This window comes from Microtus oregoni, unplaced genomic scaffold, assembly GCF_018167655.1.
Source record: "Microtus oregoni isolate MIOR12 unplaced genomic scaffold, Mior012 000020F_ref0000438, whole genome shotgun sequence".
Taxonomy (NCBI): Eukaryota; Metazoa; Chordata; class Mammalia; order Rodentia; family Cricetidae; genus Microtus; species Microtus oregoni.
Genome location: NW_024543079.1, coordinates 1828517 through 1849761, shown reverse-complemented (window position 1 = coordinate 1849761; position 21245 = coordinate 1828517). Strand labels below are relative to the sequence as shown.

Here is a 21245-nt window from a genome sequence, read left to right as displayed (position 1 = left end):
TTGAGTGGTATTTCCACTCTGCCTATTTATGGACATGCTATGTGGAGATGGCTGTGTCTCCCCATGAGAAAAGGGGGTGTGTCTTGGGGGGAGGGGGTGCTCCAGGGACCCAGGCTCCAGTGTTAAAAATAAACACGGTGACAGATAGCTTTCCATTGCTATGACAAAACACCAGACGACAGCGGCTTGAAGGAGGGAAGGTTTACTTTGGTTTCTGGTTTCAGTCCATGGTCATTCGGCTCCATTGTTTCTGGCCCACTTCGAGGTACAGCAGCATCCCAATAGGGGAACGTTGGTCCAACTCTGCTGCTCCCCTCACTGTATCCGGAAGCAGAGAGAAACCAAGAGGAAGTCATCTGGGGCGACACACCCCTGATGATCTACTTCCTCCAACCAGGCTCCACCGCCTCTAAGTTTCTATCGCTTCCACTGAAGCTGTGGATTTATCATGGGTTGAGCTGTCGGTGGGGTCAGAGCCCTCGTGACACCATTACCAGAGGTCCCACCTCTGTCTGCATGGGGAACCAAGTCTTTGACGTGTGAGCTTCTGGGTGACACTTCAGATGAGATCAGGCACATTTGGGGTAGTATGGCTCTAGACAGTTGGGGACATTTCGGATCTAAGCTGTAATGGATACATTTTCCATATCTGTTCCTTTTTGCTGTTTCCCCTTTGTTTTGCTTTTCAAAAATGTTTTCTGAACACTTCTTAGGCGCTGCCCCTGGACAAGGTCCTGGAAGGCAGCAGGGAACCGCTTTAGAGTCCCTGCCAATATACACTGAGCTGGTCCTGCAGGATGTGAACCAGAGCTCAGGAGCCAAGAATGAGTTTCACCTGGTAGAGATTCAGCAGACAAGGGAGAAAGCGGGGAAGCTGCAGGCTACAGGGGCGGGTGCTCAGGAAGGAGTTAGCCAGGCAGTGTTCTGTAGGGAGGGCATTCCAGCAGATGGCTCTGCAGGTGTGAAGGCCCACAATGAGATAGGGTGAGCTAGGTGTGCCTGAAGGGAGGGTAGAGGGGCCCGTGGAATGTGGACCGGTGTGGAGGTGTGGGAGGGGTCGGTGGGTTGTTTGGACAGGTGTGGAGGTGTGGGAGGGGCTGGTGGTCTGTCTGGACAGGTGTGGAGGTATAGGGGGGCAGGGGACTATTCAGACAGGTGTGGAGGTGTGGGAGGGCTGTATGGACAGGTGTGGGGGTGTAGGAGAAGCTGGAGGCCGTGGCAGCAGGCAGGGATTTGAGCTGTACAGCCCACAGTCAGAATCAGTCATGTTTCAAAGTGCAATTTCTGCTGCTGAACAGAGAGAAGGCAGCTGGGATGTGGGATAAAGCAGTCAGGGAAGTTGTTGCACCGGTGAAGCTGGGGGCAAGTGTGTGTGGCCTGTGTGCACATGTGTCCGTGTGTGTGCATGTATGTTTGTATATGTAGATGTGTGTGTGTGTGACATCCCCTCAATACCAGGTACCCAGCACTCAGACACAGTAAGCTGAGATGGATTCATCTAGTCTGGCACGGGGTTCCTCTTGGTGCAGAAACTATACTTCTCGAGACCATGGAGTGGCTCCCTTTGAGGGCACCGAGGAGGTTTCCTGCACACTCCCCAGACTTCCCGGGGCCACACCTGCTGGAAGCACAGCCACTGTGGGTTTAGACTGAGGCTCAAGTAGGGGGATAAAGTGCTTGGGGTTCTTTTGTTTGTAGTATTAAAATAAATCAGAGTAGGCTAAAATATCACTTCTTTTTAACCATAAAACGAAGTGATTTCACCCTTAAAGTCAGCAAGCAGAGTTGAGTGGCTTATGATGCCCCACTCCGTACTGGCACGAGGGGAGTCTGAAGAGAGGGCTGGTTCTCAAGGAGTATTATAGAACATAGGGCGGAGGTGAGCAGGAAGAGGATGAAGGACAGGCTCGGGAGTCAGGAGCAGCAGGAGCCTGAGACCGCATTCGTGGTGGTCCCCCTAAAGGTCTGTCTGTCCTCTTTTCTCCATCCCACCAGTGTCTCACGACCCCAGAGACCCCAGCAGCATGGTCTTTGCACTTCTGGTACCCCACTGCTGGCTTCACTTAGAGACAGAGCTCCTTCCCCGAGAGCCCTAATGGAATGATTTTTCCTCTTTAGTGGACACGCATTGAAGTCATGTGTGGCTGCCTGCTGTCTAGATGTTTCTCTGGGCAGTCCCCTGTGTGTGCAGGTTTTACTGGGCGTGTTCTTTACATCTGGAAAGGAGCCAGTTGGCTCCCGAGGGAGGGAAACAGATGCGAGACTGGGGGAGGGGGTGAGGTGCTGGCTTCAGCTAACTTCCCTTCCACTTCTGGGCTCAGAGGGAGGGCAAGGACTCTGGGTGATGTGGCACAGATCCTTCTTGTGGCGTGGCTCATTCGGGTTAGTCCCAGGCCAGGGCTGGACTTGAAGCACGAAAGTCCTTCTCCAGGCTTCAATAGTGACGGTGGTTGCATGAAGCCGTAGCTGGCAGGCAGGGCAGGGATGTCCTCTTGCCTCAGTTGTTATCCCTGGTGTCTGAAGAGGCACTTCCAAATAAGATGTCACTGTCCTGAGACATGCCACTGAGCTGCGACTTGGTTTTCATGAGGTACTGGGCCCTGCGGATCAGCACCCTTTCCTGTTCCTGCTTGAGCTCCAGGTAAGAGCGGGAGAAAGTATGGAAGATGGAGGTGACAGGGAAGGCCATGAGCAGGATCCCGCTGAGGATGCTGCTCAGAGCCACCACCTGGCCAGGTGTGCTCCTAGGTACCATGTCTCCGTAGCCCACAGTTGTCATGGTGATGACGGCCCACCAGTAGCAGGCAGGGATGCTGGTGAATTCGGGGCTGTCTGCCATCTCGTTCTCAATGACATAGAGCAGTGGGGCAAAGAGGGCAATGGCTACACACAGGAAAAGCAGCAGAAGCCCGAACTCGCGCGTGCAGCGACGGGCCGTGAGCCCCAGCGTCTGCAGCCCCAGCGAGTGTCGAGCCAGGCGCATCACGTAGAGGATGCGCAGTGCCCGCAGTACGCGCAGCACCAGCCCAACCTTGTCCAGGTAGCTGTTCCCGGTGCTTGGTTTGCGGCGGCTGGAGGCAGCGCCATCCACCAGCAGCGTGACATAGTATGGCAGGATGGCCACCAGGTCGATGAGGGTCAGTGGACTCCGCAGGAAGGTGAACTTGCTGGGTGCTTGGATGAACCGCAACAGGAACTCAAGGGAGAACCAGCCTACGCACACCGACTCCACGATGAAGACGTTATGACACATCTGGGAACACTGGCCCTGGGGAGACACAGGGCAGGGGTCACACCAGCAAGCCAGCAGGGAAGGAAGCTCTGGCCTGGATTGGACACCCTCTCCTGCCTCTCCATGCCACCAGGCCCTGGGACATGGCTCTAGCTGTCAATCTTGATCTCCAGACAAATTCCTCTGCAGCTGCTACCCCGGTTCCTGTTTTCTGGGCCTTTCTCTTTCCTCAGTTTAGGTAATCCCACCCGCCCAGTGGCTGGTGCTCCCTGATTTTGTATGAGTTTCCTTCCTCCTCCTCCTCCTCCTCTCCCTTTTCTTCCTCCTTCCCTCCTCCTCTTCTTCCCTCCCTCTCTCCCTCCTTTTTTCCTTCTCACCCTTTTTCCCTCCTCCTCCTCCTTCTTCTTTTCGAGACAGGGATTTTCTGTATAGCAGCCATGGTTGTCCTGTCATCTGCTTTGTAGACCATGCTGGCTTTGAATTCACAGATCTCCACCTGCCTCTGCCTCCCAGTGCTGGGATTAAAGGCGTGTGCCACCACCACCCTGCCCTTCCTTCTTTCTTTTTGTTAGTCTTTCTTTCTACTTCGGAATATTGATACAGGACACAGATGCTGCAGTCCATGAAACTCAGGCAGCCTAACCCCGCACCCCCACCCCAGCATTCTTGTAGCACACAGCCCCCCAGAGGTTGGAGCCCTGGAAAGCTACAGATGATCCAGCTGGCGACTTTCTGAAGGGTCTCTATCATGGCCAGGTTCTCACAGAACCTTTGTAGTCTGTCTTTCTGCAAATGCACCCCAGCCTGGGAATGTGATCTGACCCCAGGGACTCTGATGTCTCCAGTCTCTGGGGGTGGGAATCCCTTCTGCTCCAGGAAGCCTTTCTGGAGTACCTGAGTAGCCCCAGGTATGTATAGGAGGCCTCTCACACAGCCCCCTTGTGGTGATATTTTATTTGTATTTTAATAAATGAAGCATGCCTGAAGATCAGAGTGCAAAGCCACTAGAGTACAAGGAGTGGTGGCACACACCTTTAATCCCAGGACACGGGAGACAGGGGTAAATGGATCTCTGTGAGTTCAAGGCTACCCTGGGCTATACAAGATCGATCCAGAAAAAGATCCAATTTATCGCCCAAATGCCTATACAATGTGTACCTTGTTCCTTCATGTGTGGGGCAGGACTCACAGCTCAAAGGCCCAGGGGGTCTTACAGGTAAGGAGACTCACTAGGGGACCACTCCCGTGTACCCAGCTCTCACCAAAGACATTTCTCTCTCATCTGTAAGAAAAGCCTAGCGCACACTTTTATATGGAGAACATTGTACTTCTGAAGATTTCAACCAAGTCCAGTTTGGGGAGGTGCAGTGTAGGGCAGTCATGGACTTCTGTGGGGTTATCCTGGGTCCTCAGCTGGGGGTTTCATGAACGCAGACTTAGCAAACTGCTCTACTTGCCCCAATGTGCTCATCTGCTGTGGGTGTGAGAATTCGTCCCCTGCAGGGTCACAGGAAGACCTGCGGGAAGGTAAGATGGAGGCAGAGGGCAGAGACCCACCCTCCCCCTGGCTCCCATGGCTTTTAGGAGCATGTAGCCTGTGTCAGGTTGGGAGTCAATGTCTTATTTGCAGCTTCTTACTGTGCACAGAGACATGCTAACCCAGTGGGAACATGCACATATACACAGACCTACGGATAAAAATTGTTTTCATGGCTAAGGAAAAGTGCTTGGGATATTACTATAGAAGGGAGAGAGGGTGGGGGAAGAGGGGATTTAGGTCAGCTCAGAGGTGGGCATATGGGGGCCTCGCTCGGTCACTCCCTCACTCACGCAATCTGCAGAAGAGGCTGAGGGTCTCCTCTTTGCTGGGTTTGGTTCTAGATCTCGCAAGATGGGAGAGTAGGGGACATAGGACACTGATTCCCTTTGTCACAATTGCTGACTCGAGGAGGGAGGCAGAGGAGACAGATGCAAACACAGCCACACATTATGATGCCAGGAACCACTGAGGCTCTTCAATCAGCACAGTGAGGGAAGGCAGCCCAGGAAAGTCACAGAATGTCTTACCTGCTCTTCCTCCTCCCGCAGGCTGGGCAGGGTGCTGACAGACAGGTTGACAGCGGTGACGGTGACGAACAGAACAGACAGGCAGGCAAACACCTTGCCAGGCAGCCCTGAGTGTGGCCTCTCCACCATGTCCCGCAGCTTCCTCATACAGCGGCCCAGGCGGCCCTCACCGGTGGATGGCCCCTCAGTGTCTTGGTCCTCGCTGTCCAGCGGCTCGTCCTCGTCCTCCCTCTCCATCATCTCCGCAAACTCCTCTATTTTCTGCAGGTATCGGCGCTTGCAGCAGCCATCCAGGTGGTCCTCGGCGATGCCCCAGTACAGCAGCTCCTCCTGGAAGGACAGGGCGCACATCTCCCGCAGCAGCCGCAGCTTGCCGGCCCGCAGGAAGGTGAGGATGGTGCCGAAGGCCCCGGGGTTGCGGTCAAAGAAGAACTCGTTGCAGGTCACGTCGTAGTCATCGCACACGCTCAGGATGTCGTCGAAGTTGGTGCAGGCTTTGAGCTGGCCCAGCCGTGTCAGTGGGAACTCATCCAGCGTGGTCCAAGGTAGGGAGTACTTGATGCCACCCACGTTGATGATGATCTGTCGCCTGCGGTCCCCGAGTGAGCTGCCCTGATGCAGATCATCCTGGGGTCGCAACCGCTGGGCCCTGCGGTAGAAGACGCCCTTGATGGCCTGGCGCTGAGGGAAAAAGGCAGGGTGGAAGGAGGTGTCTGAGGCGCAGCTCAGGGCGCTGTACTCATAGTCTGAGTTTTCTCCCGGTAACAGGGTCATTTTGGGGCTTTACATCCCTCTTGAGCCTGGGGAGGGAAAGAGAGACCTTTGGTGAACTTTGAGTTTTAGTTGAGTCCCTCACTGACTGGATTCTAAAGACACTTCCAGAGCTGGAGAGATGGCTCAGAGGTTAAGAGCACTAGCTGTTCTGTCAGAGGTCCTGAGTTTAATTCCCAGCACCTATATAATGGCTCACATCCATCCATAATGAGACCTGGCACCCTCTTCTGGCCTACAGGCATACATGCAGACAGAATATTGTATACATAATAAATAAATAAATCTTAAAAAAACAATAAAGACACTTCCTTGGTCTGGGTCTCAAAGGTTACAGGTTTGAAACCCTTGACTTTTTTTTTTTAAAGAATATGTAAATATGTATTTTTAATTTTATTTATAAAAACACTACTGTGGAGGTTTTTCTTTTTTTTCCTTCTTTTTTGAGACAGGGTTTCTCTGTGTAACTCTGGCTGTCCTGGAGTTTGCTCTGTAGATCAGGGTGGCCTTGAACTCACAAAGTTCCATCTGCCTCTGCCTTCCGAGTGCTGGGACTAAAGGTGTGTGCCACCACTACTTGGCTGCTACTGTGGGCTTTAAATATTTTTATTTATGTGTATGTGTCTGTGCCTACTTGTCTATATGAATCACATGTGTGCAGTACCTAAGGAGGCCAGAAGAGGGCGGTAGCTTCCTTAGAAATGGAGTTAGAGGTGGCCGCAAATTGTTTTGAGTGTTGAGAATTGAATCTTGGCCCTCTGCAAGAGAAACCAGTGCTCTTAATCACTGAGCTACCTCTCTAGCCCCCATGTATATTATATATAATATACTTATATATCAAAAAAACTTATTGTTGTGTGTGGTGGCGGGTGTGTATGTGTGTTTGTGTGCTGTGTGAATGTATGTGTAAGCCAGAGGACAGCTTGGTAGAGTTGGTTCTCTCCATCCACTTTCATATAGGCTCTGGGGAGGGAACTCCGTCACCAGACTTGATCCACAAGCCTTTACCTGCTGAGTCATTTCTCCAGCCTGACTTTCTAACTTCTTGGTGTTGGGAATTGGAGACAGGGGCTCTGAGGTCACTGGGGTCCATGAGGATCAGAGTGGTCCTGAGCCCAGGTGCATGCTGGGTAGGCAACTCTGCCAGCATAGCATGCATCCCTAGCCCAGCTAACATTGAACAGATTGGCCCAGCTGAGGACAGTTGGGCAGGGGCCAGTGGCTCTTAGGTGGAGCTAATTTCATCCTACTGGGACATGTAGCAATGTCTGAGGTAGCTTTGGCTGGTGTGTCTGGGAGTTCTAGCTTCCAGCAGAGGGGCCAGTGAGGCAGCTAATTCAACGGCCTACAGTGTCCATGCCAGCCCTGCCAGCTATCTGGGCTGAGAATATCCTTTGTGCTGGGTAGAAAAGTCCTGGGTCGGGGTGACAGATTTTGCAGCCAGACAGCCAGGTAAGTGACTTACCTGTGAAATGAATTTAATCTGTGACCCACCCAGGGGATCAGGAAGGGCTAAGTGCCCGGCAAGGGCCAGGGGCTCAGTGTTTATCTCAACACCTTGTATGGCTTCCACAAACAGGCAGCAGGCACATGAGAGGCAATGGACAAAGAATGTCTGATTACCAAAACAGGGCCTGGTTTGCTTGTCTGCTGGCAAATGTCACCTTCAGGACCCCAGAAGAGGACAGGACAGAGCCAACACTGGCTTCTCCAGGAAGCCTTTGGTACTTCAGAATAAATCTGACCCGGTTTGTTTAAATTAGTGTGTGTGTGTGTGTGTGTGTGTGTGTGTGAGTGAGCACGCGCACGCGAGTGTGCACATGCCCTCATGTGCATGCATGCTAAGGCCAGAGAAGGACATCAGGTGTCCCCCTCCATGGCTCTCTACCCTGTTGCCCGGAGGAAGGATCTTTCAGTGAACCAGAAGCTTGTTGGCTGCTTCAGCTCAGCTGTCTGGCCAGTGAACACCTGTGATCTGCTTTTCTCCATCCCCCAGCGCTTGGGCTGCAGGCACATTCCTCTGTGCCTGGCTTTTTACAGGGGAGGTGGGATTTGAACTTAGGTCCTCATGCATAGTCATGTTTTTCTTTTTAAAATACATTTTGTGTGAGTGTGTGCATGCGCACGCAAGTGTGGATGGTGCATGTATGCATGCACGCATGTACAGATGCATATACCATAATGTGAAGGTATGTATATATATTGTGGAGATCAGAGGTCAGCCTTGGGTGTCATTTCTCAGGAGCCATCCACCTTTTTTTCTTTTTTGGAGATGGGTTCTCACTGGGATGGGAGATGTATTTGCCATTTCTAAGTCAGGCTAGCTGGCCAGCCTGGGGGTCTGGCTGCCTCCATCCTCCTGTGCTGGGATCACAATCACATGTCACCATGTCTGGTTTATTACTCAGTGCTGGGGACTGAACTTGGATCCTCACACTAGAGTGGCAAGTGCTTTACTCACTGAGCCATCTTCTTAGCCCCACCGAGTATCCAGTTTTATCATTATCTGCAAGCAAGCTTGTATCCTTCTGGAGCAAGCTTGTATCCTTCTGGAGCAAGCTTGTATCCTTCTGGAGCAAGCTTACATCCTTCTGGTGCCGTCTGCTGGGGGGGGGGGGGGGATGTACCATGTCTGACTCATCCCTGGACCCCGCCCCCCCAGGGGTATAAAGGATCCCAGACCCACTCGCTAGAAGAGAGCGTTTACTGTGTGGATAAGTGTTGGGAGCTGTGAATCCCAGATCCTGAATTTCTTGTAAACAACTTGTTTTCCTCTGCTCTGAGACAGCCTGCAGCTGCTCTGAGCACGAGACCCTCAGGAGTTCCTGATGGCAGGGGAGCGATTTCTGGTGGGTTTGGCTGGGGCATGGCTATCCCTATATAAGCTGCCACTGGACACAATAAAGGGGGCATTCCTGTTTCAAGGATGACCTGTGTCTCTGTATGTCTTTGTGTGTTTCAATCTCTAGCCTTTTGCCAGGTTCAGGAACTGAATGGTAGCGCAAAGAGCGCAGACGGGCGTGGCGCGCTACAGATAAGGCAACAGCATGCGCCAGTTTTAGGAAACACAGGTCAGAAGAGCAGCAATTACGAACTTCTTCCCAGCTTCAGAGTGAAGGGCCTGCACCTAGGGAATGAGACGGCTTACCGTCTCCAGCTCGGGGGTTCAGCTCGGCTCATGAATACTTCTGAGAATCGAGAAACTTCATGTACTGTGTATTCATGGCCTGAATCCCTTTCGGGCCGACTCTAGTCTCCTGCAGTCCCTGCCGCTCCCCACAGTCCTTATGCCTGCTCTACTCTGCTCCCGTTTCCTTCCTGCAATACAGGCATTTGAGACCTGGGACCACCCAAAAGGCCTTTTTAGAACTAAACACATAGGAAAGAAGCAAAGATTTCATATTTTGCCTCCTCCCAATCTCACTACATAGCCCAGATTGGCCCCTCTCCCAATCTCACTACATAGCCTAGAGTATCCTCAGAATTGTGATCCTCCTGCCTCATTCTCAGAAGTGCTGGAATTATAGGTCTCCACTATAATGCTTAGGGAACACTTGGCTTCTTAAGATCACCATCCATAGTTGGGTTTGTTAGTGCATGTCTGTAATCCCAGCACCTGGGGGGTTGAGGCAGGAGGATTACTGAGTTGAAGGCCAGAATGGGCTATGTAGTGAAATAGTATTTTTTTAACATTTATTGAACATGAATGGGTGTCTTGTCTGCATGTATGTCTACACTGCAAGTGTGTAGTGCCCACGAAGGAGTTGGAATAATGAACTGTCTGGAGCCACCATCTGGGAGCTAGAGATTGAACCTGGGTTCCCTGGAAGAGCAGCCAGTGCTCTTAAGAGCGGAACCATCTCTCCAGCCCTAGAGTCACGTTTTGTTTTGTTGTTGATGATTTTCAAGACAGGTTTCTCTGTGTAGCCCTAGCTGTCCTGAGATTTGCTTTAAAGACCAGACCAGTTCTGAATTAAAAAAAATCCGCCTGCCTCTGCTTCCTGAGTACTGGGATTAAATGCGTGTACCACCACTTGTATATATATATAAATATATATACATATTTTTTTTACATGTTTGAGTGTATTGCCTGCATGCATGCACATGAGTGCTTGGTATCGGCAGAGGTGTGAGATCCGCTAGAACTGGAGTTACAGATGGTTGTGAACTGCCATGTGGATACTGGGAATTGAACCCAGGTTCTCCGAAAGAGCAGCCAGTACTTTTAACTGCTGAGCCATCTCCCCAGTCCACAGAGACACTGTCTTAACAAACAAAAGCAAACAGCTCAGGATGTTGCTCAGTTGGTAGAGAGCCTGCCTAGCATGAAGGAAGCCCAGGGTTAGCCTAGCACTGAAGAAACTGGCGTGTTGGCGTACCCCGGTAACCTGGCACTTGGGAGGTGGAGGAAGGAGAGTTGTGTGTTTAAGACTGTTCTTAGCCAGGCGGTAGTGGCGCACGCCTTTAATCCCAGCACTTGGAAGGCAGAGGCAGGTGGATCTCTGGGAGTTCAAGGCCAGCGTGGTCTACAAGAGCTACAAGAGCTAGTTCTGGTACAGGCACCAAAGCTACAGAGAAACCCTGTCTCGAAAAACCAAAAAAAAAAAAAAAAAAAGACTGTTTTTCGCTAATATGAACTGAAGTTCCTAAAAGGAGAGGGAAAAAAGACAGAGAGACAGAAACAGAGGGGCAGGGGAGGCTTACCTGTGCTAAATATTCTATGAGGCAAAATGACTGAACTTGGAAGATGATGGATCGTTAAAATGTTGCAGACCAGAACCAAATGATCTTGGGTTATTTTTAGTCCCTTTGAAAGCCATTCATTACCCACAACTGTGTCTGATCTAATCTCCTTGTGACAGTCGAGCCCTTAAAATAGCTTTCTACCAGACCACTAGGTTTGTTGTGACCCACCTACCTGTGGCTCCCACTGCTGTACTCGGCAAATACTCTGATTTATCATTGGTAAATCATTTGGCAATAACTTGGCAAATCATTTGGTAAAAATTATCATAGGTAAATATTTGATTTCTCTGTCCTGTAACTAATAAGATCTCACCCAGCCGTTTCCATAGTGGAACATGCTATTTAGGGAAACATCAATCTGTTATCCTGGGCTGTGACCACTAAGATTTGGCTTCAGAACAAACTGTCTCTTCTTCCTTATGGAGACAAGAGCAGTGTTTTTGTTTGTTTGTTTGTTTGTTTTTTGTTATTTTTCAAGACAGGGTTTCTCTGTGTAACCCCGGCTGTCCTGGAACATACTCTGTAGACCAGGCTGGCCTCAAACTCACATAGATCTATCTGCTTCTACCTCCCGAGTGCTGGGATTTAAGGCATGTGTGTACCACCACTGCTCAGAAGGAGCAGTGTTTTTGCACTACTACATAGCAAAATAGTCATAGCTATAGGAGGACCAAATCAAACCATCGCTCCTTCCAGTCCCTGAAGGAAGCAAGCGGTGCTGGTGGAGGTGATTATTTCCAATATCGGAGAATTCCATGGGAACAGGATGCTTAGGGAGCTCCCTCCCCTGCAAGGGTGCACAGCAGGAACCCAAGCAGGGAGAGTGCTCACTTCAAGGTGCCTTGTTTCTGGGAGTTTCTTCTCAGGGCCTTAGCCCCACCCCACTCCCTCATCTTTGGGGAAGGCTGTAGCTTCACAGACAGGGTTTTGGGAAACTAGGCTACACCTGTTTGAAGGCAAATGCCTGCCTTTTAGAGCGGCTGGGAGCTTTTCACTTTTCCTAAATTGGAACCCATGTCCTCGGGCTAAGCCTGCTGGGATCCCTCAGAGGCGTGGGAACAATCCCTTTTACGTTTCAACAGTGCCATGATTCTCAGCTCTGCCACTTTATCGTGCCACCAAGAGGAAAGCCGTGTTCTACTTGGCTAGAACAGCCTGGAAGCAGAGGAGCTTCCTCCGAGGCGCATTCATGAGCCCTCTTCTCTCGAGGAGTGCCACTTGCGCTCCCCCTTTCTCTTGGGCAGAGGCTCCCCATTAGCATCTCCTGGGGTCCCCTGCTCACAATGGGATTCTCACATGGAGTTGTCCCAAGAGGCTATTTGGACCAGAGTGGCCCGTGAGCACTGGAGATACAGTCTCCTCCAAGTCAGAGCTCACTGGGAGGAGAGTCAAAGCACTGAGCAGCTGAAGGAGGAATTGAGAACACTTCTCCCAGGCTGCGGTTCTACAGATATCTAATCTGATGGGCACAGGAGGATAGCTGGCATTTCTAGACTTCAGAGTTAAGTGCATTCCTCAAACAGGCCCACAGCCAGCGTCCTGCACACGAATGCTGCTTTCTCCAGCCCAATCCCTCCCAAGGGTCAGGTCTCTCCTTTCACTGAGTCAGTTAGGCCGCCCACAAGGATTGTGTGTGTGTGTGTGTGTGTGTGTGTGTGTGTGTGTGAGACTAGCTTCTGCGGGCTATGGAGGCTCATGAGAGACTGCTGGCTGGAAAAAGGGCTGTGAAGGAGCCATGCATTCCTTCTTGAACATTCCCGTATATTAGATGCTATGCTGGGTCCGTGGATACATCAGAGAGTAACCTAGATCCTGCCTCTGTCCTCATTCAGCTGATAGTCCCCAGAGGGACACGGTTCCCACATGTGTGCACCAGTGACTTCAGGATACAGTGACTGACGTGTTGAGTGGGAACCGGGTGATGGTGGGGGGTCTGGTGACATTGTCTGGAGGAGTGGGGGGTTCTCAGAGGATGGGACACAGGGCAGGGCCTTGTGCAGGTGAAGCAGTCAGTCTTACCATTCCTGGGGTTGGTTACTCTGGGTGGAGGGAACAGCCAGGGTTGGATGGTCAAGAGTGAAGGGCAGGTCGAGAAGTTGGGCAGAGAAGGGGCAGGGAGGCAGGAGATGCATCTGGAGGTCAGCAGGTTCAGGTATAGAGGCTGTGTGCATTGCAGAGAACAGCTTAAGTTTATCCTATGTGAGGCGGGGCTTTGTGGGCAGGGTCAGGGGTAGACTTGGTGGCAAGAGACTACAATGGGAAGAGCAAGGTTAGCAAAAGTGGAGGGGACTGGCATGGCTTCCGTGGGCTTGGAGGCAGAGTAGGCAGAACTTACTGAGGGGTGGAGCCCCAGGGAAGTGACTAGAGAAGAGGGTGATCGCAGAGATGACATTTACAGAGGCGACCAGTAGGTGGCGCTGAGACAGGCGTGAATGACGACAGGCAGGGAAGGTGGACAGGGCAGGATATGACTTAAGCGTAGGAGACAGCAGAATGCAGTATCTCACAGGCAGGTGTCAGAGCGCCAGTGCAGACCTGACCAGTGTGTGTTCTGACAAGTGTGTGAACTGACGTGGGTACAGTACCCAGAGCCTGGCCCCCTATTGAAGTGGCCCCCTATTGAAGTGGCCCCAGAGGTCAGTGCAGACGGACGTTACAGGAGTCATACATCGGGAAGATGAGAGTCACCCCAGGCACACACATCCAATTCCTGTACCTGGTGAGCACTCCACAGCCAGGAGTGCCTGAGGCTGCAGATGGGGAAGGCCGCTAAGGGTACTAACCTGTAGGCTACCAGTGTCTTTGGGGAGAGAGGGGGAGTTGGGAGCCATGAGTGCAGGCTGCCACCAGAGGCGAAAACATGCAAGTCAAGTATTATCTGAACGACCAGAAAGGGACACGGTCTTGCCAGCCCCTAGTTTTAGTCATCTGATCCCCCTTTAAACACATGGTTTCCACAGCCAGAAGGCTATATCAGTGTGGATTATCTCAAACCATTCAGTTCGAGGCATTACAAATATAAAATAGCCAGGCGTTATGGAGTACGCCTTTAATCCCAGCATTCAGCGGGCAGAGGCAGACAGATCTCTGTGAATGTAAGGCTAGCGTAGTGAGTTCTAGGTCAGCCAGGACTATGTAGTAAGACCCCGTCAAAGAACAAAAGAGAAAGAGGAGAGGGAGAAGGAGAGGGAGAAGGAGAGGAAGGTGGAGGGGGAGGAGGAGTGGGAGAAGGTAATAAATACAGGAGATGTGACTGAGTCTGGGCTGGGCCTCCCTCTCGAGGGGCCAATCAGATGATTTGCTTACTCGGGGTTGGGGTGAGAGCAGAGGGGCATGCGTTAGTTTGGAAACAGGCTGGTTGCTCTATGACCTCGGGCTTCTGCATCTATAAGATGGAGAGACGAACAGTTCCTGCTCACTTGAATTACGGTGAAGCCATGACATGAGTGATGTGGTTGGCCAGTGCCTGGTCACCTGCCGTTTCAGCCTTAGCTCTGAGAAGTGTCTGTCACCCACCTTTGCTCACAAGTCAAGGGCGTCTCCCCTGAACCGACCTGCCAGGATCTGAATTCGGCACCATCTGACTCCATAGCCCAGGGTTGGAGGGAGAGGCATCTGGCCAGCCTTCAGGGGAGGTTGGCCATCCTGCACTGCTAAGGACACTGAGGAATGCTGCTCCCCTGTGGCTCGAGAATCCTGCTCTGGCGTCGGTCCGTTTCCCAGTTCTGGGGCCACAGAGGTGAAGGGAGACACTGACAACAAATTATCCACCTTGGAATCTTTGATTGGGGGGTCTGCTTCATGGAAATCTGACCTTGGGGATGAACAAGACACAAGAATGTCATCCCTTTACTTGTGGCAGTGGGAAGTTTCCAGGGTCCATCGGGAAGGGACAGGTTTGGTGAGTCTTGGTGGAGGAGGACAGAAGAGGCAATGTCTGTGGTCTGGGCAGGATCGGAGGCACAGCTGGGTCTTTAAAACGTAAGCCCGAGCGTGAGAAAAACAGCAGAAGTTTGCAGCATCGGGCTATTTATGTGCATGAACACATTACGTTGACTAGGACTCAAACACAGAAGGATCTGCGTGTTACATGGTGGTGCCTGGAGGGAGAGAGAAGGAGACAGAGCCTGGGGCTTGGAAGGGAGGAGAAATAGAGAATAGGAGATGACCCAGCACTGGTCAAGGAGGAAGCATGCTCAGAGGAGAGCAGGTGGGTCCCACGACAGCCAAAAAGCACAAGCCGCATAAAGCTCCCAGCTCAGGAATGGTCTTGGGTGCTCCGCAGGGACAACAGAACATGGTGTCCCTCCGAGATTCCCTCGGCCCTGGAACCAGCCTGTCTGGCTGCCTGAGCAACAGCCATCATGTTAAAGTTCCAGAGAGAAGCAGGAGGGAAGGCTCCATACATGCAGGGCTGCAAGGAGCCTCCTGCCCAACTGCTCAGTTCCCTGTACCTAAGGCTTCACTGCAGAAGTGGAGACTGCCCTTCCCCTTTCTGTCTGTCAGTCACCTCCCTTCAGGTTGCCTCCAACCTGCCTCCAGGAGTCCGAAGACCCACAGCATGCCCGAGGCTGTTTCTTGTCCTTCCTCCTGGAAGAAAAATAGCACTCTGGGAGCAGTGAGCTGACGGAGGGCCAGCAAGTGTTTCCAAAGATAAACATTAATTCAGAGGGAGGATTCTAAGTAGCACTGGGCCCACCATGGGCTCAGGGCATGAGCTCAAGGGGTGGGGCCTGGATCTGGGGAGGGAGTAGTGGCAGGGAACAAAATGGCTGAGGATGACCACTGCTCTGTGAAGGATCCAGCACTCAAGCCAGAGCCACCTCCTGGCCCTTAGAATGAGAGCAATAGTGTCATCATGCAGAATGGCTCTGAGGGCCGGTGAGTGGAGGTTTCTGTAGCCTTCACCTGAGCTCCCATCCTACGGTCATCTCACGAAAGGGCTCCTTAAACTGCTATGTGTTGATTCTGATCCCTAAGATCCCTCCTGGGGCCATTCCAGAAGCTGCTGGTCTGTCATTTGCGCTCATCCCTTCTGAGGAACTCTGTAGGTGCAGAGTGCTAAACCTCACCTGTCCCTAAACGGTGACACACTAGACTTCCCTCCACGGCACACTCACTAGGCACCAAGGTGTGATGCTGGGGCCCTAACTTCAGGTGCTTGCATTCTGTCCTAAAAGGCAAGATGGGGGAACTGAGGCTCAGTGAAGTAAGCACACATGACTGGCAGTGAGGGACAGCAATGGTTGGTGGGGCTATAGCCCAGGCACCTTGGATACCTGCATCCTTATGGGGACCGGGATGAATGTCATTTCCACCCGCTGCTGGAGGCCAGGGACTGGACCTCACCTCTGTTTCTACAGGGCAAGCTGTAGAAAGAAGGGTCTGGGGGATAGGGAGAAGCAGGTGACTGGAGGTTGAGAATGGCAATCATCTTAGCATTTACATAGGTTCAGGGCAGAGGACCAACAGAGTCCCTGTTTTTATTGAGTTCTGGGTCACCACTGTGGCCTCCAGAGATATGACCATGACGGCAGGGGTTACAGTGAGGCTGGGTTATTAGCGAGGAATGTAGGAGACCTCTAGGAGCTGTAGAAGGTACAGGGGAGTGTATTCTCCCCGGAAGACGCATTACTTTTACTCAGAGAGATACACTTTTTTAACCTTCCCCAAACTCTCTGCTGTTCAGCATTAACATATGAAAGCAGAAGCCTAACACAGACCCCTGGGCAAACTTCTAGAAGTTAGGGTATTTGTTTAAGCTCCTGGTGTCTTGGCTTCTGGACTGTGAGTGGGGACTTGAGGCGCTGTTCCATCTCTTCCCTGGCTCTCCCGTGAGCCTCATCTGTCAGGATTAGGGCTCCTGGTTGGGCTGACTCAGGGACTGGTCATGCTGCCTTTACCCCCAATTAAACCATTAATTATAATAGATCCAGCTATTAGCCTGCCCTGGGCCTTGCACGCTGCCCCCCTCCCCTCAGCAATGCTGAGTGTCTTTGACACTTGCCATCCATCCTTTGTCCCCACAGACCTCAGCTTTGCATCTTGGGGGTGGGGGAGGTGTTCAAAGTCCCTGGGGGATTACCAGGATGGGAGGTGGGTTCCTTTCTTCATTCCTCACCTGAACCACAAGGCAAAGCGGGTTTCCCCAGAATCAAGCGGGCAGACTGTCTGTTTAGCCACCTGGCTCTGCTCCTGGTGCACACCTGTCTTCTCCCAGGAGCTTTATAGAACTGGGGCTAGGACACCTTTTCCGTTAGCCTCTTCGTGTGCGTATGTGTGTGTGTCCAAAGGGACAATCTTGGCTGTTGTTTCTGTCACTGTCCACTTGTTTTTGAGTCAAGGCCTCTCTCTGGGCTGGCAGACAACTGAGCCTCAGAGACCATCTGTTATGGGTCCCTGCCTCCTCAGCCCAGGAACCTAAGCCCATTTTGTCTCTGTTCTTGATTCTGCTTCTGGAGATCAAATTCAGGTCCTCTGCCTTACCTACCGACCTAGCCATCTTTTATCTTTGTTTCTTTATGGTTAGAAATCAGGAAACATGGGCTAAAACAGAGGAGTGATGGGACCTGGGGAAGAGCCAGACAGGAAGCTGCTTGCAGGGCTCAGTAGAGGGGAGAGCGTGTTGTGTCTGTCCTCTGGGGCAGGTGCAGGCCTGAGACGGGAGTAACTTTAGGCGTAGTTCAGATCCTGTGGAAGAGTTACATGCTGACCCTGCTCCTTAAGGACAGTCTGCCAGGTAAACAGACCAGGGCTTCCCACAGCCTCCTTCATCCCCATCTGTTTTTTTTTTTTTTTATTAATTCTATTTAAGTCATATTATCATCCATCCGCCATTTCTTCGGGGGTGTGTGTGGGGGGAAGGGGTTCCTTTCTGAGTTTAGGCAACCAACCTAGAGTGGATTCTTGGAGAAGGGCAGTCCCTGTGAGCCCCTGGTGTTCAGGAAACATCTCCTCTTTATGTCCCCTGGGGCAGGTGGCTCACCTCTTGCCAGAGTCCAGCAGCTTAGCCAGTACAGAGAACTCAATGTGGTTCCCGGGTCTACCTCATCAGGCTGCAGTCCACTCACAGCCTGGGTCCTCCATCTCTGGGCAAAGGCTCAGGGTGTCTTGTTTTCGGTGTGCTGGTCCTCTGTGGGTTTGGATTGTGTCCCACGGCAGACATTTTTCCACTGGAATGAGTTGGCTCAGAGCTGGGCTGGTAAGAGCAATCCCCTGGGGCTATGCCTCTACGCCTGGCTTGGCTTCCCTCCCCCTCCACCCAGCAGGTGCCTTGGCGAAGCCACAAAAGCTTAAAGACCCACACCGAAGCACCACCCCGTGCTCACCCCACTGCCTTAATCTCCAGGGGCACCCCTTAACCTGGAGGTGTATTTACTGGTGAGACACCCTACAGTGATTCATAGAGTGTGGTCACAGGTGTGTGTGTGTGGTGGGGGTGTCAGACAGACCCCAGTGAATAGAAACCCAGATTTATAGAGACACTTTCTCCCTTCTCCAGCGAATCAGACCAGTCCCTGCCCCCACCTCTCACCTTCCTCTGCACTTAGCTCAGGTGTCACCGAAGGGGGTGAATATGCCTTTGCCTCCCACCTATCATCCACTCGGGGAACTCTGGTGCCTGGCATCCTTTAAGTACATGTGTTGAACGGATGGCTTAGCTCATGAACCCCATCATTAGGAAGCTGTGTTCACCTAACATTAGATAAATCTTCTTGGCCCTCATCACTGCCCCCCCCCCAGAGCTTTGAAAAGCCCAGTTCTCCCTTTCCAGGACCCCCACCCCCCCACCCCGCGCCATTAAGAACGAAAGCATTATGCACCAACCATGCATCTATACACATGGTTGCTGCTGCTGGCCACCCTGGCAGGCTGTGAACTTCCAAGGCAGGGCCTGAGTCTCAGCCTCTACCTAAACCCCAGGAGGGCTGCCCCTATCTTGTCCCGTCTCCATCTTGGTCATTGTTCAAGACAGGCTTGCTGAAATAAACATGAATGAATGAACACCCCGTACTTGCTATAGTGAGCTGCCCACAGTAGGTGCCCAACCAATTTTCGTACAACTCAGGGAATGAGCGCATTTGTCTCTTTTCTGTTCACACCCAAAAGCAAAGCTGGGCCACTTAGGCACGGGTACCCTGAGGCTAAGGAGACCCCTAACTTCCCTACTAGATGCTGAGGCCCACGACCATTAAGTTGTCCCCAGGGCCTTGCCATGGAACAAGGACGGACCAAGTAGGCAGTCCATAAGCCCTCGCTGAGTTCATAATTAATGAATGACTTAAAGAGGCCCACTAGTGGGGGTGCTGCATCCCGTGCCTGCAGACAGTGAACCAGCAAGTGAAAGACGACCCTGCATCCGAACTCCTCCCGGGGGACCCCAAGAACCCGGCATGCAAAGTCAGGATGCTCTCCGGTGCCCCGCCAGAGAGCGCGCTTTGCGTCCCGGGGACCCCTCGAGAGGATCCGGGGCTGGACCAAACCGCGGCCGCGTGGGCGCATCCCTCACCGCCCGGCGGCCTCTCCCGGGATCCTAGGCATCCGCAGAAGGCACCCGGGCCGCGGCAACGTGCAGAGCCCGGAGTGCCGCTTGCAGGAACAGGATCCCGCCAGAGAGCAGCCCGCGAAGTTCCCACCTTAAGTTCCGTCGCGGCGTCCCCGCCTTGGAGCTGGCCCGGCCGTAGCTCGGTCCCCCAGTGCAGCAATGCCGGGATGAGGAATGCGAGAGGGGGGCAGCAGACGGCGCGTAGCGCCCGCTTGGTCTCCCGGGGCTGCTGGCAAACTTTAGCCCTGGGGCCGCTAGACTGCACGATCGGACCCCAGGCTGTCCCGCCTCTGCCTCCTGGTGTCCGCTGGGTTGCTAGTGCGCCGGCAACGCGGCAAAGCAGCCGCTGAGGGAGGTGGAGGGGCAGGAGGCGGGACGGAGGGAGGGGACTGTGCACGGGGCGGAGAGAGGGGCGGGCGGCGAGGGGGTGGGGATGAAGCCACCGCGGGACCCCTCCGGCGTGGAGATGCCACGCTCTTTGGTCGGGCCTGGAGCCCTCTTGGGTGCCGGGTCCTGGTGGAACACAGCGTCGCCCTCTCTTCATCCTGGTCTCCCCCTTCTCCTGCGCCCCTCAGGCCCTTGCCTGCCCGTGGTGGCCTTTATGTACCAGCGCTCCTCCTCCCGAGGCTCCTGGCCCGTGGGGCAGTCACCTCTCCAGTAGCGCATTTTCACGGTGATCGTGGGACGTTCGCGCCTCTCTTTCACCCTGAGCTCAGTGACTGCCAGGACTTGAGTCTCATTCCGCACGCGGGTCTTTATCGTGGGGATGCCATGCGCTCTGTCTTGTCTCTTCAAAGGCCCAAGCGCACACGAGGCCGTGGACCTCTCCCCACACTGCTGCAGGCGCTGCGGGTGTCATGTCTGGAGGGGACTTCATGCCTGGCAGCCCGAGAACCTCATGCTGCACTCCACCTAAACACCGCCTTCCAGGGGACCACACCAGCCATACCACGTGCCTTCTCCACTGGTAACCTTGGGACCTTCCTGCCCCTGCGACCCCAGGGCCTGCACCATCTTTGCAGTGTCACCATAGCTAAAGAATGGGTGTCTTGTGCCCCCAGAGTGACCCTATGCTCTAGTTGCCCACTGTCCCAGGTGGACTCTGGCGTTGTGACCTGGTCCTGCTGTCTCTGGGTCCTGTACTTGGTAGCCTGGGGAGGACAGGGTGGACTCCGGAGGTCTCTGAGTTGGTAGAAGTTCCACCAGGTATTGGGGTTAGGTGGGAGAGCTGTCTGAGAGGAGAGAAAGCTTCTTGCAGAGCGGGCTCCTGAGGCTCTTGATTGGTACTGTCCTTTCTCCTTTGCCAGGGAAGCAGGAGGGACACAGAGACCAGGCTCAGGAATGGGGCTCCTAGTCTTTCTGGGGCTTCATTACAGAGGGTGAGGCTTGGCCCTGGGGTGTAAGCTTTGGGTTCACTCAGAGGGTGGGTGGAGACAGATGGCAGAGTCAGAGAGTGAGCCAAGGACCTGCCCTGAGAACTCCCCAGCTTCTGCAGAGACCACACCAGTAGAGACAGGGCTGGGGATTGCAGGAATAGGGAGAGGTCCAGGGAGGGAAGACTACAGATGGGACAAAGACGGGGCTCTCGAGAAGGGGCCAGAACACTGGACCGTGAGCAGAGAAGATTTGTAGAGACCCTACTCAGGCATAAAGCGAAGGTTTCTGTGTGCGGAGATCTGGAGGCAGTATGCTGGAGGGATTAACGAGGCCAGCATAAAGTTCCCCTGGCTGTATGGACCCTGGTCGCAGTGGTCCTGGGTCCCATGTTGGGAGCATGACTCTACCAGGTGTTCAGCAAGGAGCGTCTTTAAGGAGAGGTGCTGTACCGGGCCCCTGCCTTCTTGCCTAGAAAAACCCGTGCTTCCGTTTTTCTTGCTTTCCTCT

At 53.0% G+C, this 21245-nt stretch overlaps 1 protein-coding gene across 1 annotated transcript; it reads right to left on the bottom strand.

Annotated features, from left to right (window-relative positions):
• Positions 1 to 200: 200 nt before the first annotated feature.
• On the bottom strand, positions 201 to 19787 carry Kcng1 (potassium voltage-gated channel modifier subfamily G member 1). The gene is made up of 3 exons (XM_041671001.1): positions 19453 to 19787; positions 5300 to 6099; positions 201 to 3268 (listed from the first exon to the last, which is right to left on the bottom strand). The coding sequence occupies exons 2-3, from the start codon at positions 6071 to 6073 to the stop codon at positions 2498 to 2500; spliced, it is 1545 nt and encodes a 514-aa protein (XP_041526935.1). The 5' UTR covers positions 6074 to 6099; positions 19453 to 19787; the 3' UTR covers positions 201 to 2497.
• Between the last annotated feature and the right edge of the window lie 1458 nt (positions 19788 to 21245).